The sequence below is a fragment of the Pinus tabuliformis genome, chromosome 5_1 (genome assembly GCF_031772625.1).
Source record: "Pinus tabuliformis cultivar Carrire ecotype Pingquan chromosome 5_1, CPIR1, whole genome shotgun sequence".
Classification (NCBI taxonomy): domain Eukaryota; kingdom Viridiplantae; phylum Streptophyta; class Pinopsida; order Pinales; family Pinaceae; genus Pinus; species Pinus tabuliformis.
The window spans coordinates 613,895,794-613,916,429 of NC_142305.1; the positions used below are offsets into that span (position 1 = coordinate 613,895,794).

General features: G+C 35.4%; 1 protein-coding gene across 1 annotated transcript; it reads left to right on the top strand.

Annotated features, from left to right (window-relative positions):
• The first annotated feature begins 1,127 nt into the window (after positions 1 to 1,127).
• On the top strand, positions 1,128 to 1,727 carry LOC149166419 (uncharacterized). The gene has a single exon (XM_089430160.1). It carries the CDS (start codon positions 1,128 to 1,130, stop codon positions 1,725 to 1,727), a length of 600 nt encoding a protein of 199 aa, XP_089286286.1.
• Positions 1,728 to 20,636: the final 18,909 nt, after the last annotated feature.

Genomic DNA, 20,636 nt, shown 5'->3' on the forward strand with positions numbered 1-20,636 from the left:
ACCTTATTCTCCCAATCATGGTTGAGTAAATGGGTTAGGTGAAGCTTGATTATTTAGTTGATTTGGGTTTGTTTTTTTAATGGCAACATATATAATATCTGGGTCAATCATCCCTTCTAATGACTAATTAACGCAGTCAGTTTTATAATGACTAACTCCTTTCCTTATTAGGTAAGTCTTTTAAACATTCAGTCATCAAAGTTACCAACCTAGTTGGCATCTAAAAATGAAGTTAGATGAATTGAAAACCAAGCAACAAAAGTGAGACCAAACCCAAGGGTACCTTTTAGATACTGAAAAATACGTTTGAAAACAACCCTATAAACCATGGTAGGAGCATGCATAAATTGCCAAACCTGATTCACAACATAGGTAATATCAAGGTGAGTAATAGTTAAGTACTATAGAGAGCTCTCACCAAATTGCGGTATAAAGAGACACCAGATATTATAAATTCATTTTTATCAAATGTTCACAAGTCTTTTTTGTCTCTCTTAAATGAATATACACTAGTGTCTTTTTGTTGGAGCAGTGGGCATGCCTAAATATGTTATTGTCGAACCCATATTAACCGCAATGGGTATATATCTTGACTAAATTAGATCAAGACATAATTCTGATAGATGATCTTTACCATATCATAAGGACATTGTTGACAATTGGGAGCAATTATCTCCAAGTTGGTTCTCTGTAATTCCAGTTCCTGATTTATCTCTACCACTAGTTGATTCCTGATTTGTCTATGCCACTCGCTGATCCCTGATTTGTCTCTGCCACTGGCTGTACAGATAGATGAGAATCACTCCTAAAAAATTGGTTGTACACACTCCTGTGATTGTATCATTTTTCCTTATTCTAGGCCTAAACTATAGGATCTGAAGTGTATACAGTGGCTATTTATGTCGAACAAGTATGACTAAAAATTATTGAAGCCTTTCATAAAAACTTCCTTGTTTTTGACTTGGTATCAGAGCAGAGTTCTTCACCTCTGTGCCTGAATTCTCATATACCCCTCGCATCATGACTAAGGATCAACCCGAATCATATTTTGTACCAGTCATTCATGTTTCACCACCAATATCATCCTTGCCGAAGTTAATTATGATCTCTGGTCCCAAATCATGGAAATGCGGATCGCAGGGCATGAGAAGCTTGAATACCTCACAAGTAAAACACCTATTCTGCAGGTTACTGATGCTGCCTATGCAAAGTGGTACGCTGAAAATCAAAAGATCAAAGGATGGTTGCTGACTTCTATGTCACCAGAAATTATAAAGCGCTATCTTAGACTATCCACTGCACGTGAAATCTGGACTACTCTTGCTAAAGCTTTCTATGATGGATCAGATGAATCGCAACTCTTTGCACTGAATCAACGGGCATTCTCCACCAAACAGGTTGGTCGTTCTCTTTCCACCTATTATGGTGATCTAGTAGAAATCTTTCAAGAACTAGATCATCGTGATAGGATTGTCATGAAGGATCCCGAAGATGTTGTCACCTATAAAAAATCAGTTGAGAGATTGCGGGTGCATATCTTCTTGAATGGACTAGATGCAGACTTTGAACAAATTCGAGGTGAGATTCTTAGAAAGGATCCTGCACTCGATCTTGAAGCAACTTATGCATATGTTTGTCGTGATGTCGTTCGTCGAGCTGCACTTCAAGGTGAACCTGAACACTCTGAATCTGCTGCTATGGTGGCTCGTCGGGGCAAGCCTTACTAATCGTAAAAAACAGATCACACTTCTAGTCCACTGAATCACACAACTGACCAAAATCGGTCATCTGGATCACAAAATCGTAGCTATGAAATATGAGCTGCAAAATCAGAACGTGTATGTACTCACTATGGAGAAACCAGGCATACAAAGTCACGTTGCTATGAATTAATTGGATATCTAGAATGGTGGGTTCCTGCCAAGGCACCTCGCAAGCGAAATTCAAAGTCAAATCATCATGCTTCTGTTGCTATGGCTGAGCCCTCCACCGACACCAGTACTACTGAGGAAGCCTCTTCTTTCATTACTACTGTTGGGAAGGTTGGTAAGTCTCTTCATACCTCCATCCCTGTTAGTCATAGTGAATGGATAATTGATTCAGGTGCCACAGATCACATGACCTTTGACGGTAAACATATTCAGTCCATGAAATCCTCAGACCACCATATAGTGTCCACAACCAATGGTACTCCCTCTCCCGTGGTTGGAGAAGTTTCAGTTTCTCTTACCCAAAATTTGAATTTGGAGTATGTTCTAGTTGTTCCTTCTCTTAATCATAACTTATTTTCTGATGCTCAAATAACCATCACTTTGAACTGTATTATGATATTTTTGGCCTAACCTTTGTGTTTTTAAGGACATTTGGACTCGAAAGACAATTGGTTATGGTACTAGGAGAGGAAAGCTCTACTATCTTGATCTACTGCCGGCAAGCTCCAATCAGTTGGCTCAAGTTTTCTCAGCTAATAAGTCTGACACACATCAGCATTCAGAAGTCTGGTTATGGCACAGGCGTTTTGGCCATGTATCTTTTGGATATTTACAGAAGTTGTTTCCAAAGCTCTTTTCTCAATTAAATGTTTTGGATTTTAAGTGTGACATTTGTGAACTAGCTAAAAGTCACCGTGTACCATTTCCCATTAGTATGCATAAAAGTCCTACGCCTTTTATGGTTATTCACTCTGATGTCTGGGGACCTGCAAAAACTTCTTCTTTGAGTGGAGCACGTTGGTTTGTTTCTTTTATTGATGATCATACTCGCATGACTTGGGTTTGTTTAATGAAATAAAAGAATGAAGTTAGTTCCCTGTTTCAACAATCTCACAGAATAATAGCCACCCAATATAATTCAAATATTCAGGTTCTTCGTACTGATAATGGTGGAGAGTTTGTTAATCAAGACTTGAAACAATACCTGAATTTACATGGCATTGTTCATCAAACGACTTGCCCTTACTCCCCTCAACAAAACAGGACAGCAGAATGGAAAAATCGTCACCTTCTTGAAGTTGTTCATGCTTCCTTGTTTGGGGCTCATATGCCTGTTAGTTATTGGGGAGAAGCCATTACGGCCGCGGCTTATCTCATTAACCGTGTACCCTTTAGTTCACTACAATTTCAAACCCCCTTTGATGTTCTCCATAATACTGTGAGTGCCCCTACCATACCGAATCTGTCCCCTAAAGTTTTTGGGTGTGTAGCCTTTGTGCACCTTCACAAACCCTTGAGAAATACATTGGAACCCCGTGCCCTTCGCTACGTCTTTGTTGGCTATGCCTTGCATCGAAAAGGTTATCGGTGTTATCACCCCCCTTCTCGTAAAATTTATGTTACTCGTAATGTGGTCTTTCATGAGGATGATATGTATTATTCTGCCTATGTGTCTCCACTTTAGGGGGAGAATAAAGATGAAATGGAGACTTTGCATCGTTCTTTGGACCTTGATCTTAGAAGTGGAGATAATTTGGACACTAGGGGTAAATGTGACCATTTGGAAACAAGTGATGGTGACGCTATAACTCACAGAGGTGATTGTCCAGATGGGCAGCAAGTTATGGAGAGTGAGGTTCCGGATCAAATGGAAGTGGAAGTGCCATCTGTGTCTTCCTCCTCTCACTATGTACCACTAAACCAATTGTCTTCTCCAGCCGATTCCATGCCCAAGTCTCAGGTAAACTCTGAATCTGAACCTCAATTAAAAAAGTTACTAGATCGAGTCACAAGAGGGAAACCCAAAGTTAACTATGAACCTGTTCTCAACTCCAAATCTAAGTATCCCATAAGCAATTATGTATCCTACCATAGACTGTCAAATGAGAGTAAGGCATTTGTGAATCAATTATCTATTGTAGCTATTCCTAACAGTGTGCAGGAAGCTTTGAAAGATCCTAGATGGAGGGAGGCGATGAATGAAGAAATGAAGTCTCTTCAAAAGAATTCAACGTGGGAAGTTGTTGACTTGCCTGAAGGGAAGATACCTGTTGGATGTAGGTGGGTATTCTCCATTAAATACAAAGCTGATGGAACCATAGAACGGTTCAAAGCAAGACTTGTCGCCAAGGGATATACTCAAACATATGGAATTGATTATATGGAGACATTCGCACCAGTGGCCAAAATTAATACAGTCCATATTTTACTATCTCTTGCGGTGAATTTTGACTGGCCTTTACATCAATTCGATGTAAAGAATGCATTTCTGCATGGAGATCTCCAAGAAGAAGTATATATGGAGTTGCCCCCTGGCTGTAAGCTGCAGACTAAAGGCAATAAACAGGTCTGTAGATTGAAAAAATCTTTATATGGCTTGAAGCAGTCTCCTAGAGCGTGGTTTGGAAGGTTCACTAGCTTTATGAGGTCTATTGGTTACAAGAAAAGTAACTTAGATCACACGCTCTTCTTGAAACATAATGGAGAACGAATCATAGCCCTCATTGTGTACGTTGATGATATGATAGTAACTGGAGATGATCCTAAAGAAAGGAAAGCACTGCAAGAGCAGCTTGCCAATGAGTTTGAAATGAAGGATCTTGGGAAATTGAAGTATTTCCTTGGAATTGAAGTGTCAAGATCAAAGAAACGTATTTTTCTGTCACAACAGAAATATGTCTTAGACTTATTGAAGGAAACTGGCATGACACGATGTAGTCCAGCTAGTACCCCTATGGAAGAAAATCTGAAGCCAGGTGTGCACCCAAACCAAGTTCCTGCTAACAAGGAGTGCTATCAGAGATTGGTTGGAAGATTAATGTATCTTGCACATACTCGGCCAGATTTAGCCTATGCACTAAGTGTTTTCAGTGAATTCATGCACTCCCCAAGTGAAGAACATATGAATGCTGTTATCCGGATCTTACGCTATTTGAAGTCATATCCAGGAAAGGGAATTTTATTCACAAAAGGTGATAGCTTGGATGTTAAAGGTTATACAGATGCTAGTTGGGCTGGGTCAATTGAGGATAGACGTTCTACATCAGGCTACTTCACTTTTGTAGGAGGAAATCTGGTTACTTGGCGAAGTAAAAAACAAGAGGTAGTTGCTAGATCCAGTGCTGAGGCCGAATACAGAGGAATGTCTAAGGAAATATGTGAATTGTTGTGGACCAGAAATCTGTTGCGGGATTTACATATGAAGCAAGTCAGTCCTATGAAGTTATACTGTGATAACAAGGCAACATGTGATATTGCTCATAATCTAGTTCAACATGATCGAACTAAGCATGTTGAGGTTGATAGGTATTTTATCAAGGAGAAACTAGAAGCAAAGTTGATTGAAGCTCCTCATGTTCGATCTCAAGACCAGCTTGCTGATGTGCTGACCAAAGCAGTGTCAAACCAAGCATTTAATGGCTATCTCAACAAACTTGGCATGAGTGACATCTACTTACCAACTTGAGGGGGAGCGTTGACAATTGGGAGCAATTATCTCCAAGTTGGTTTTCCGTAATTCAAGTTCCTGATTTGTCTCTGCCACTGGCTGATTCCTGATTTCTCTCTGCCACTAGCTGTACCGATAGACGAGAATCACTCCTAAAAAATTGGTTGTACAGACTCCTGTGATTATATCAATTTTCCTTATTCTAAGCCTAAACTATAAGATCTGAAGTGTATACAACGGCTATTTATGTCGAACAAGTATGAGTAAAAATTATTGAAGCCTTTCATAAAAACTTCCTTATTTTTATATATCTTGACTAAATTAGATCAAAACATAATTTTGATAGATGATCTTTACCATATTATATGGAAACACCTCAAAAAGTAACTTTCTAGCACACAAAAACACACAAAAATGTCGAAGTAACACTTGCATGAGCATTTATAGGTTGAAATGGAAGGCAACCATGTTTTGTATATTTCTCATGCATGAATGCCAATGAATATTCGAAAGTGTGAACATTTGAATTCGATTTACCACCTAGTCTTGAGCTCAAGGAATGTCCTAGTTCTGAGTGAGCTATACTCAAGGGAGTTGTCTTTAATGAGACTTTTTGGAAGCTTTTCCGGTGGGTTTTTTTGTCAAAATCCGGCAGCAATTTATTGAAATCGCAAGTTTGATAGCTAATTTCTGCACAATCAAAGCGTCCCAGGGGTTTTTCAGGGTGCTGAATCCAAATATGCAGTGAAAAAACCATTTTAAATAATACAAATCAAGATTTAACCTCAATTTTTTCCGCGGATTCCATCACCAGAATCTCCAAAAAATCACACTAAAGACAATAAATACTAGAGAATAACCTTCCCTATCATAAGTGGAAAATTATCACTGTATATTGTATATCGTAGTTGCAAGTGGGATAAGAGTCAAATAATTCCCCAGCACCCACGACCGATACAGTCAAGTAATTCCCCGATCCGCTCATTCTTCACGCCCTGCTTTTCCTTTCTCCTTTGAGTAGCCGTATGGCTAAAATATTTTTCTTCATCGCTTCATCCGATTGACTGTTCTTCAAAATCACCCGTTGGAAGATATGTTGCATATGTGGTACCGGTTTTGTTGTCTCTAGCTGGTCGTGCAAGCAGTCCTCTATTTCTCTGCCTCTATTTTTATGTGGTTGTTACTCTTAGCAATGTACACTTAATTGTGAGTCAAGGTATTGTTTTGCTGGCACTAAGATCTATGTTGTTTGCTCAGTTGTACATTAGTAAGTTGTGCTGCTACCACTGGTAAAATACTCATTGAATATGTAAAACATTCTTATTAATATAATACTGTTACATTTTTTCTACTGAAAAAAACTAAAATTCTTTACGAGAAATTAAGACTGAACAGAAAAAAATAATTAATGTATATCTGCAAGAACTACAACTTTTCTGATCATAAAATTGTTTTGTGATCATAAAATTCTACAATTTTATGATAGAATTATAATTTTCTATTCAAAAGCATGAAGCTTGGCTAGTGAGTTCCATATCCAGTTTTTTCACAAATTCCAGATTCTCGAGTTTGACCCAAAACTCTGGGTTGGGAAAGGTGGGGATGTTCGAGCAACAATGCTCCCACGCAAAAGAGAAATGGGGATACTCCTGGAATCAATGTGTATTTTTACAGATGATATCTGGATATAACTGGTTATACTACCGAATTTGTTTGGCAACGAACAATTCGAGGTAACTGAAGGTGGCTAGAAGCCATTCCACCATAAATTTCTTTACCAAAAAGGAAGGGGAACAAGTTTGGTTGCCACCAGTTTTGACGCATAGCGATAATGAAAGAGCCCAAGTGGGACTTTATCATTGTCGCAGAAGGGTAAGATCAGAATAGACACCTAGTTTGTATTATCCCATTGCTAATCTTTGATCAAGTCAAGGTGTACCTACATGGCGGTTCCATATGGAAGTGGAAACAAGGTTAGTTCGTCCGAGTTGCCAGACCCGTCACGCATTTAGATGAAAAAATGATAAATCTATTATTAAACTGCAAAATTTTATTCTTATTTCTTCTGCATGTCTTTATTTTCCTTTCTTTTTAAAGTGAAGTTGGAATACTGTCATTAAAACAAAGTGATTAATAAACAATCTATCTATTCTAAGGATACAAAGTGATTAATAAGCAATTTATTTATGCTAAGGATTCGGTTGGTCGAGGTTGGATGACATTTTTGAATGATTTCGAGAGTCTCTATTCAAGCTATTGGTCATAAATTAAACAAGCTAATCATCTCTAAATTAAACATGTTAATCATCTCTATTAATCATAAATTAAACATGATAATCATCTCAGAACTGCATTATGCAACAAACTCTAAGAAACCAAAATAACTAGCTCAGAAAATTAAACATCCGATTTCAAAAAAAGAAATACTATGTCGATATGAATTTATTCAAAATATAAACAATCTCACCAACATTATCTATTTGATTATAAAAAATCCTGTAACTAACACCACACATTAAATGTGGGTACTGTTTTTTGTAGAGTTCAGTGCCGGCCTAAAATATACACACACCATCCATTCTTATAAATCGCAAAACCTCCCGAAGATACAATTAAAATGATCATCAAACGCTGTATAAAGGGCGTTCAAAAATCAAATTTTATCCTTATCGAATGACTTAAGATCTCTTTTTATTACCTTACAGAAATTTCAAAATCTAGCTGTTTCAATGAACTTTGATCAGAAATTCCAAACCAGCATTAAACAAAATCCCTAGCAAATTTGTCAAAGATTACAATATTATGACTACCGTTTTCCTACCCATCAAAATGCATGAGTGCGTATCTTTCATAAAATCCAGGTATGGAGGATGCAGCAACCATTCAATGACACAAATACTGTTCTCTACCTTTTCCTTCTGATAATTTCTTTTGCTTTTCGAGAAAACGTCCTGAAGCTACCTTGCTGAGATGAACTGTTTTTCTATAACCTGTGATTTACACAAATAAGCATACAGTATAAGTGTTCCACTAATATTGCCTATATTGTTACAAGTAAATAATGAATTTAATTTTGCAGACATGTTTGTTCAATTCTGGTTCTACAGACAACAATTCGACTTTCAAACAAAGTTGATCTCAATATGGGGAGATATTCAGATCACTTTTGTTTGTCGTGGCGGACCACGCCCGCGCTCAACCGCGCCAGTTCATTCAAGGTTTCATTCCAGTGCACTGGAAAAAGCACTGGAATGAACTCGCACGGTTGAGCGCTGGAATTAATCATGTAATAAAGCTGATGGTCTCTCGGATCAACGGCCGCCCTGTAAAACCGGGCAGCATTCTGTAATGTTTCCTGTTTCTCCAGCTTTAACACCGTAAGGGCTGAAGCAGTGTCACTTCCAGCGTTAAGTTATCAAACGCTGATTCTTTTTTCAAAAAAGAAAAAATAGCCTTGTTCATTATATGAGAACGTTAGAGGTTACATATTTCTTGGTTTTTTCTTCATTTCGTAGAATCAAAACTTCAATTTTTTTTTCACAGCCCGAATATTGCTAGCGGGGAAATTCGTGCCTGGAGTAATCAATAGAAATACAGAGTAACTTTCTGGAATGGACCGCGGGACTTATGGGAAGCCGTTAGACCACAGCCGCGGACTCAAATCAACCGTTGATCCTCCTGCTTTCCCCGTCTGAGCTGAAGCAGTATCACTGCAGCGTCAAGCTAATATAATCCCTGAACCCACGAAAATATCCCAACGAATGAACAACCAAATACGTTAAAATATTTATGACCACAAATCTTTCTGGGATCCTGGGGACAATTGCATTCACTGGTATAGTTAATGGTACGCCCGTTTAAAATCCTACAATTAATGGTGCAGTTAATGGCATGCCTAATCCCATAAATACATTGGACGTCTACAGACAACTTGGTCTTCCGTGAATCAATGCAAACAAGTATACCAATAATCTTTACAACTGTTTCTGCAAAATCAAACGTCTGCGTACTCATCATAATGAATGCAAACAAGTAGTAACTATTTTAGGACTGTTTCATGAGGCACACATTATGATTTCTTAAATTATTACTTCGGAAAGTCATTGGATTTATTTGGTATTTTTAATGCATCTTTGCTATGGGGATTTGTATGTATTATCTACTTATTATATAATCTGAATTTATGTTTATTATTTTTTTAATACATCATGTTTAGGTTTTTTATTTCTTAATTGATTTATTGGAGGGTCATAATTCCCAATGTCCAATAAAAAAATTTCAATGGCTGCATTTCGCATAGCGCATCAAAATTAATAGGTTTTTAATTAATTAATTAATTAATTAATTATAATATAGTGGCAATTTAATTAATAAATAAAATAGTTTATTTTAATTGGAATTGGCTATATAATTTTAATTAAAATTGTATATTTTTGTTATTTAAAATGTATTTTTGAATGTATAAATAAATTTTGCATAATAAAATATTAGAATTTTGCAAATTAAACAACTTGAACTTATAATTTCTAAAATTTTCTACCAAATTTACTAAAAAAACTTTCATTACTTAATTACATATATAAAATACCATAATAATATAATATTTTTTTAAACATTACATAAATCTTTCCATATTTTCCAATAGCCCATAAAACCTTGCATTTTTTAAATATAAAAACACAATAGCATTATTAACAACTCCAATACCCAAAAAAATATCTATATAAAAAATCATTTACAAAATGATTTTTTTAAATAATAAAATAGAATTTTAATAGTTCAAAATGTATTGCATTTATCATATAGATAAAGCTAAACATTATAAATAAATATTCACACTTTAGTATAAAATATAATTAATACCATAAAATAAAAATAATCAAAAATGACTGTTACACCAATTAAGGTAAAAATAAAAAAAGAAAGGTTCAAATCATCAATAACATGTAATAAAAATAGTTAAAATTAGTTGTTACATCAAATAATTTAAAAATATCACAAGTACATGACGATAAAAGTAAGCGTCATAAACAAACATCTAAATATAAAAATACCACATCATTAATAAATTATAAAAATAGTAAAGTTACCGTTAAATTAATAAAGGTAAAAATATCATAAGTGCAGTTAGCATTATGCTCATCTTATCACTATAATAAAGGTAAAAATATAATAAGTGCATTGAGCATTATGCTCATCTTATCACTATAACTATGGTGGTACACAACTCTAAAGTTGTGAACTTAAAATTGCCACTATTCATCTGTTTCAATGGAAGAGTGGTAACGAAATGTGAGAATGAGAGTTTTTGTCTTTAATGGGAAGTAGTTAAATGAATGTCAATACTAGTTAAGATAATGCAACTTTAAATGATTAGGTTATATATGTTAAATGTACAAACAAATTTATACCTCAAAAATGGTTATTGTTAAGGTTTACATTAAATTTATGTTGATGGAAGAGTGATAATAATATTTGAGTATGAGAAAATTTCATTAATTTAAGTTATTTTTTATTTATTTATTGCCTAGATTGATTTTTAAGGGAATATACTCAACATATGTTTAGTTTTAATTTTATCAAGAACTGTAGTGTTACAGAGTTTGTTAAGTTGTATTGACTTTTAATAAATTAAAAAAATTATATTTGTGCCAAGTGGTTCCCAGACCAATTTCCTAGGGATTTGAGATTCTTCTAATTCTAATAAGTTCCTCCATGATAAACTCCTCATTATTATTTATAACATTCATTTACATATAAGAAAATTTTATTTAGCAAAATGGTCCATTACTTTTAATAAATTTAACAAATTAGATTTGAGCCAAGTGGTTCCCCTCCCACCAATTTCTCACGGATTTGAGATTATTCCAATTCTAACAAGTTCCTCCATGATAAGTTCCTCATTATTATTTATAACATTAATTTATATATAAGCGAATTTTATTTAGCAAAATGTTCCATTTTTTTAATTCTTTTTTTTCTCTCAAGCTAAAGTTCACTCATAACCTTTTTATACATATTTATCAGGTAAATGCATACATTGGTAAGACATTCTTGGTGTTGCAATAGTTTTTTTTATATATATTTATGTAGTCTTCGCCTATATCAACCACATTAATATTTTTAATGTGGTTGTACTAGTTAAGTCATTTTCAACACAAGTCATCATCATATAATTGTAAATCACTATATCATACATGTTATTCACACCAACACATTTTCACCTCAAAATTTGTTATTGCTAAGGTTTGTAGCAAAGGTTTTTTTGGAGGTGGTAGATGAAGGTTTATGTTCAAAATGGATTTTGTTGTGCCTTAATATGAATGAAATATTGATATTCCACTATGTTGGGTTTGACTTTTAGCAACAAATACTCTCAAACACATATTAGTCAAGGGGAATAGAGAGGCTGCACTAAGAAACCTTAAAAGGGCAAATTGTATTCAACCATTTGATTTCTGTGAGTGTTTTAATTATACAATTGGTCTCTTTTGATAACTTTAGGTTGCTATAATAACTATATCATAGTCAAATATATAAATCAACAATTAATTATTATCTCTCATAATATCTCCATCAATATCTCCATCCATTTTTACCCCTAAATTCTCTCATTATCCTTATTCATAATTTTATACCTAAATATTTAACCTCACTTTGCTACATTATTTTTATGCAACCACATACTTTAAACATATTTATACTCAAAATGGTGATTTATTTGTTGAAACGCTCCCTTAAAAAATACTTGTTATTTAAATAATTAATCATGACCCTTTGTCTCTTCAATTGGTCTTTTTGAACTAGTCCAAATCTTCATCTTTATCTACTATGATGTTTATCTTCAATCTTATTTCATCTTTTGTAAGCTTTATGTTTGCTCTTCTTCAATGTTCATATTGTACATACAATACATAAACATTGTGTTTGTTGAAGTTCATATAAAAAATCCATCATCTATGGGAATAAATGTATGGCAAACTAATGTATCCACCAATTTTATAAGAAGTTGTTTCTCATACATGATTCATTCACAATTTCTCAAATAACAAGTCTTCATACTTGTATGTGGGTTTTGGTAGATTACTCTCCACCATTACAATTGTCAAGTGGTTTCAACTTACAATGAATTTCATTACACCAAATGGTTCTAGCTAGCCACAAACTTTCATTTGTCATGATAAGTGGTTTTTGGTTTAGAATGTACCATCAATAATTAAGTTATGGTGTTATAATTGATTCATCATTGCTTACATCTATCATTACTCATTTCAATGACATAAATTTTCAAATTAATTTTTGCTAGAGGCTAGTTCACCCATTTTACAAACTTGGAACCATGATCCTTTTATTTCCTATATTAAAAAACAACGATATGAAGGAGGTGTTGATTTTTCAGTACAATTGATGTAAGTACTTTTTTTTTAACTATGGTAATTACTTGCGAATACATATTATAGTTCTTTTATCTTCATAAATCAATCACACTTTAGAAATTCAACTAATAACCTTGAAAAGAAAGTAGATATCAGAATTTGTGCAAGAGAGGTATATGTGAGTGATAAGTGTGTATATAAAATGAAAAAGTTCAAGTGTATTTTATACCCAAGATACCCAAGAAACATGTCTTTTAAATGAAATCATGTCTCTTTGTAAAGTAAAGATATATGTGAGTGATAAGTGTGTATATAAAATGAAAAATTTCAAGTGTATTTTATACACAAATACACAAGAAACATGTCTCTTCAATGAAATCATGCCTCTTTGTAAATTAAATTCTAGTAAGTCTTCACATTTACATTTTTACTCATATTTGTTGAAGTGTTGAAGATCACATAAATAATTGTGGGTAGTAATTCTTGTAAGTATATTTTTTTATCATCAAAATTCTTAGAGATTTAATTTTCCATGAATTCACTTTAGTTACATTTGTTTTATTGGTAATGGAAGCATAATATTATTTTCTACTTATTTTGTGTTTCTTCTACTATATTCTTATTTTTTTCATTTTCTACTTCATGTTTTTTGGGATTCAATTTGCCACTACATATTTTGTTTGTGCCCAAAATATTTTTTTATTATTTTGTTTTCCTTCACTTTCCATCACCATCTTCTTTTATCTTCTATTTTTAGTTCTTTTTCATATTCTTCTTTTTTTCATTTTTTCGAATCCTTCATCTTCCTTCACTTCATGAAAAGGTTGTCTTTAACTTCTTTTCATTGTTTTCTTGTTATTATGTTTGTTTTCTCCAATAAATTCTTTATGTTTTTCTCATTTTTTGTTTCCTGTAGCAACAATCTTCTTCGTGTTTAACTGAAATTAGCTACATATAAATACGTTTTCATGTTGGGTTATGTTATTTCCAACAAAACAACCTATGAACTTCTTTTGATAAATTTAATTAAGACACAATTATCATGATTTTACATAATTGTCACAACTCTCTTATTTATTTTACATAATTTTCATTGTCACAACTCTCTTATTTATTTTACCTAATTAGCATATCTTTGAATTTGCATTTCTATAATATAATTGAATTGACTTCAACTTGCATTTTCTTAAAAAAAAAATACACCTAACTCAACCAGACATTAACTTTTAACAACTTGATTTTTTTATTTTATTTTTTTTAATTGCCCTTATTCAAGTTTTATTTCAACTCTAACTTGACTTTAATTTGCTCCAAAAATAAATTGTGATTTAATGAGATGTTCATTACAAAGTTGGTTTCTAAAATTTAACTTATACTATTTTAAAAAATAACCCATATATTAATAAAATCACTTTTCCTTAACTTTATTTTTAAAATTATAATCCAAAAGGATTTCTACATAATTCCCTTTTAAACTCAATACAACATTTTTACAATATATAGTTTGTATTCATGGATGGAATATTATATAATTATATGCTTTCCAAAAAAATTTAATAAATTACTAAATAACTTGACCTATATAACTTGCCATGTGCATTGGGTTTCATATATGTAGATTCATTTTTTGTGGTGAATGGTTCTTCATTAATGAATCAAACTGTTAGGATATTCCGACACATAGGAAATAGTTAAGTACAACTTGTTCTAGTATAGAGTTAGGTATAGAGTTAGGTAAAGTGTGTTTCAATACTATGTACATTTTGTAACTTACAATCTGACGGTCATGATATGTAGTGATCCGATGGTTCATTCTCTCCTCGGTATTATCGACACTTGATCCGTGGCTCAACACCCGATTGGTCCATAATCTCTATTTAAAGAGCATGGAGGGTCATTTGTAGGGTAATCTAAATTTTCATTCTTTTATTAATAAATTGCCTGAAGTGGCCGCGTTGGCTCAGGCCGTGGACTGTTTCCCTCTTTGAGGGTTTTAACCACATCAAAATACTGGTGTATTGATCTGTGATCTGTTTGTAAGCGGTGTCCTTTGGTGTTCTGTATGAGGAACTTACCCTGTAAATTCCTACATGGTATCAGAGCTATTTGAGGGCCGCGTCCATTGGTGATCCAAATCTGAAGCCGGTAGAACTGCATCCGGCAGCCGTTTCCTAGATCTACTGTTTCTGACTGCTTTCGGGCCGAGAGGACTGCTCTGTTGTGGTGGGAGCATCTGTTCCAGTGAGGAACCCCTTTCGTTTCATGCGAAAATGTTTCCGGTAGCCCTAGCTGCGTCATTTTTAAGATCTGGAGGTATACAGTGTTTATTTGCAGTTTAAAGTCATTTTCTCTCTGTTTATTTCGGTTTCGGTTTATTTAGCCTTTTTTATTATCGGATCTATACCATTTCTGCGTATGCTCTTTGCCCTGCGACTCTGTGCGATCTGGGCAAATCAGAAACAGAAAGGAAGGATTTTTCTCATGTGTATGCTCTTTTCCGTTGCGCCTTAGTGTGATCTCGGAAAATCAGAAACATTGAGGAAAATATTTAGTTTCTGGCTAAAGCTAACTTCGAGCCATAAGGTTCGTTTTTTTTGTATGTCCGTGTTGGGTTTTGTGTTTTTTGTTTTGTAGGGAAAAAAAGCTTTCTCAAAGCAAGCACGCAACCCAAAGCATAAACCCCCACCCCCACCCTCTCTCTCTCTCTCTCAAACTTTTTGTATAGCTCACTTGGTGCAAAGCTAATTTATGAGAGTAGAGGTCTTGGGTTCAAGTCTCCATTTTGTGGGGGTGGATTTTTCATTTCCACACATTCCCGCACTTAGTCGACGACTTCATCAAATTTTCTTCAAAAAGCCATAACTTCTTCATCCGGAAGCCGTTTTCAGAACCGTTTTTTTTTTAAACAGCCTAATTTTTCGAGATCTTTCCATTGCAACACTTAGTTTCAGCATCTATAGCTTCATTTTTTTTTTAAATGGAAAGTCCATGCCAAGTTATTCTTGACAGCACTAACTACTTCCAATGGTGGTCCTACATTGTGGATTTACTTAGAAGTAAAGGTCTTTACAGAATAGCCACAGGCCAAGAGACCAAACCGAAAGATGAAGACAAGGCAGCTAAATGGGAAAATAGACAAGACCAAGCACGTGGGTTGATAGGGATGTCTATTTCTCCAGATCTTAAATTCCATATTGCAGAACTTGATACTCCTGATGAAGCAATGAAACAGATTACTAAAGTCTTTGGAATTAAAAATGAACTTAAAGCCCATCAACTTGAAAATGAATTGCTTACATTGGACCCCAATAATTTTTCTTGCATTGAAGTATTTTTTGTCCAAGTTCAAAACCCTTAGACTTCTCTTGGATGGTGTTAAGGTTAAGAAAGAAGATAGTAGCCTTATCTACTCCATTCTTACTAAGTTGGGACCAGCCTATTCTGTGTTTGTTTCCACCTTCCATTCTACAAGAGAAGCGTTCATTTCTCAAGGACAAACCTACGAGTCCCCTTCCTTTGATTCCTTTTGTGATTCTTTAATAAGAGAACAAGAAAAACTCTTACACCTTGGTCTTATTCATCTTGGAAACTCTTCTAAGAAAGCGTTAGCCACCCTGCAGCAACCAAATCCAAAGAATCCTAAGAATTTGTATCCTAAAAAGAATGGTCCTAAACCAAACAAGGGTCCTAAGAAATTTCAGCCTCAAAATGAAAAATCATTTCAACAAAATGATAAGACAAATAAAAACAAAGGGAAGAAGACTGATATACATTGCAACTTTTGTAATCGAGATGGCCACTTAGAATCCAAATGCTTTAAGAAGATGGAAGCCTTGGAAGCAGCAATGAAGAAGCATAACATCCATTTGGAGCACTCTTCAACTTCAACTTCATCTTCAGGAATGGCACTTTCTGCATGTGGTTGTCAAGCATCTTGGTCTGGCTATGCACTAAATGTATCTTCTTCTTCTCATTCTCATGAGTGGCTCATTGATTCTGGAGCTTCTTATCACATGGCCAAAAACAAAGCCATGTTTTCTTCTTTAAATGATTGTAACACCAAAAATATATATGTTGGTGATGATAGATCTCTTAGTGTTGTAGGGACTGGAACTGTTCATATAGACAATGGTCAGTTTAATGATGTATTATGTGTTCCAACTTTATCCTGCAACCTTCTATCTGTATATCAGATAACTCATTCAGGTGAAGGTAAAATCGTTGAATTTTCACCTCACGATGTTGTAATTAAGGACCTAAGAGATCCTAGACAGATTTTAGCTATTGGCATTGCTGATGATTCTACAAGGTTGTATAAGTTTCACAACTTTGGGTCATCAAATCTTCCCTCAGTATTTGTTGCTCATAATGATGAAGTGAGCAAACTTTGGCATGAGCGATTTGGTCACTTAAACTATCGCTCTCTTTAGAATCTATGTATAGAAAATATGGTGACAGGTCTTCCAATGGTATCTTGCAGAGATGGTGTTTGTTCCGGATGTCTACTCGGAAAACATCATCGGGACAGTTTTGAGAAACGTGCCTCTTGGCACGCCTCAGCCCCTTTACAGATTTTGCATAGTGATTTATGTGGTCCACTTCCAGTTGCTTCATTCTCTGGCTACAAGTATTTCTTAACTTTCATTGATGATTTCTCCAGACGCACTTGGGTATACTTCTTAAAACTCAAGAGTGAAGTATTTAACATGTTCTTGGCCTTTAAGGCCTTTGTTGAAAAACAATCTGGACATCAAATTCTTAAGCTAAGATTTGATAATGGCAGAGAATATGTTAAAAACACATTCATCAAATTTTGCACTGAGAATGGAATTCAAATGAAACATACTGTTCCATATACTCCACAACAAAATGGTGTAGCTGAAAGGAAGAATCGCACCTTAAAGGAAATGGCTAATTGTATGCTTCAATCTAAAGGACTTAGTCTTAATTATTGGGTAGAAGCAATTAACTGTGCAAATTACATAATAAATCGCACTCCTACTAAGGTTTTAAAGAATATCACTCCAGAAGAAGCATGGAGCTCAATCAAACCAGATGTAAGTCACTTTCGTGTTTTTGGAAGTGAAGCATGGGCCCATATTCCAGATGAGAAACATAAAGCTTTAGAACCTAAGAGTGAAAAACGTATTTTTGTTGGATATTCTGAAGATGTCAAAGGATATAGACTTATTCCACTTAAGTCCAAAAATGTTATCATTAGAAGAGATTTAAAGTTTGCTGAAAATATATCGGCCTGCGAGCCTAGTTCGGCGGATGTGCCACCTCTCCCTATCTCTTCTACTTTTGAAAATATTTCTTCTTCAGATGATGAAAGCGAGGATGAAAATCCTCCCCCACCTTCTCAAGATCCTCCTTCAGCTCCTCAGCTTCCAAAATGGGTCTGTGCTACTCGGGATGCAACAGGTGATCTTGCCGGTGATCCTACAGATCAGCGACGTACACATTCTCAGTTCGATAGAGCCTCTTCTTTACTGGCTCAATCTTCAGTGAATTATGATCCTGACACCTTTGCAGAGGCTTCAGGCCATCCAGATTGGGAAGCAGCTATGAATGAAGAATATCATTCATTATTGGCAAATGATACATGGGATCTTGTTCCTCTACCAAAGGGACGAAAACTTGTTATATGCAAATGGGTTTACAGAACCAAGTATGGACCAGATGGGAGAGTTGATAAACATAAAGCTCGTCTTGTTGCTAAGGGTTTTTCACAAGTTGAAGGAATTCACTACACTGAAACCTTCTCCCCTGTTGCCAAAATGAACTCTATCCGCCTTGTTTTTTCCCTTGCTGCTTCTTTCAAATGGGAAGTCCATCAGATGGATGTTAAATCCGCCTTCTTGCATGGGGACTTGCATGAAGAAATCTATATGGAACAACCTATTGGCTTTATACAAACAGACTCCAGCCTTGTATGTCGGCTTAAGAAATCCCTTTATGGTCTCAAGCAAGCTCCTCGAGCTTGGTATGCCAAAATGGATAACTTTCTTTTAGAATCTGGCTTCTCTAGGTGTCATTCTGACAATACTGTCTACACCAAGAAAGTGGGCAAGTCTCTTATCATTCTTGTTCTTTATGTTGATGATCTTATCCCGACTGGTAGTGATCCCAAAGTTATAAACCATTTGAAGTGTAGCCTTAAAAGGAAGTTTGAAATGACAGACTTAGGACACTTACATTATTTTCTCGGTCTTCAAGTCTTGCAATCCAAGGAAGGTATTTCCCTTTCTTAGTCCAAGTATGCCTGTGATATTCTACGCCATTTTCACATGGAAGACTGTAAGCCAGCCCCTTCTCCCTTTCAGTCTGGAGTCAAACTTTCAGTCACTTGTACTTCTCCTGAAGTTGATGTTACCTTATACCATCAACTTGTAGGAAAACTTTTGTATCTAACCCATACTCGTCCTGACCTTTCCTTTGCTGTTGGCCTTGTTGCTCGGTTTATGCAAAACCCACATGAAAGTCATTGGAAAGCAGCTAAAAGAATACCTCGTTATGTTCGAGGTACAGTTCAGTTTGGGATTCATTACAGTGCCGAAGCAGCTCCTCTATTGGTTGGTTTCACTGATTCCGATTGGGTGGTGACCCTGATGATCGGAAGTCTACTGCAGGTTATGTGTTCACTCTTGGTTCAGGACCTATTACATGGGCTTGCAAGAAACAAGGTGCCATTTCTCTTTCTTCAGCAGAATCAGGGTATCGTGGTGCCGTAGAAGCTAGTAAGGAAGCCTTATGGCTTCGTTAGATCCTGTCAGAGTTTGGCTTTCAGCAGCAACATCCGACTACACTTTGGTGTGATAATGAAAGTGCCATTCAACTATGCAAAGATCCAGTCCAACATCAGCGCAGCAAACACATTGAACTACAAATGCACTTCATCAGAAAGCTCATTCACGACCATGTTCTTGAAGTTCAATATTGTTCAACAGATGATCAAGTTGCAGACATCTTTACAAAGGCTCTCACAGAGGCGAAGTTCACTACACTTCAATTTATGGTTGGAGTTCAGGAAGTTGTCACTAAGGGGGGATAGGCTCTAGTGCCTCCTTCCTTCTCCTATTGTGTCATATTTGTAAATCCTTCAATCCTATCCCAAGTTGTTCTTAAGGGGGGATGTTAGGATATTCCGACACATAGGAAATAGTTAAGTACAACTTGGTCTAGTATAGAGTTAGGTAAAGTGTGTTTCTTTACTATGTACATTTTGTAACTTACAATCCGACGGTCACAATATGTAGTGATCCGACGGTTCATTCTCTCCTCGGTATTACCGACACTTGATCCGTGGCTTAACACCCGATTGGTCCATGATCTCTATTTAAAGAGCATGGAGGGTAATCCGTCTACGAGAGATGCATATGTAAATTTTCATTCTTTTATTAATAAATTGCCTGAAGTGGCCGCGTTGGCTCAGGCCGTGGACTATTTCCCTCTTTGAGGGTTTTAACCACGTCAAAATACTGGTGTATTGATCTGTGATCTGTTTGTAAGCGGTGTCCTTTGGTGTTCTGTCTGAGGAACTTACCCTGTAAATTCCTACACAAACCTCACTAGTTGGTAAATCGGGCCTTGCTAGAATGTGGTTATACATGCCCCATAGTGGATTTCTCATTGTTTGCAAGCCTTCACACTTTTTAGTCCCTGTTGTCAATGACATGGGGCTATAACTAATCAAAATTTACTCCCTGACTTTAATTTGTCCTCAAATAAATCTAAAGTTTTTAGTTCTTATTTCATAAAATAGTGTCCCTTAACCTATCACATGGATGCAATGATTTTGGTCACCAATAATATTTTTGTTCATCTTATTTGACATCTTTCTGAGGTAGAGAGGTAGAGAGAGGTTATAGTGTTCATATG

Excerpts from the sequence above, each read along its gene's own strand:
- LOC149166419 (XM_089430160.1), top strand. The coding sequence starts at position 1,128 with ATGCGGATCGCAGGGCATGAGAAGCTTGAATACCTCACAAGTAAAACA.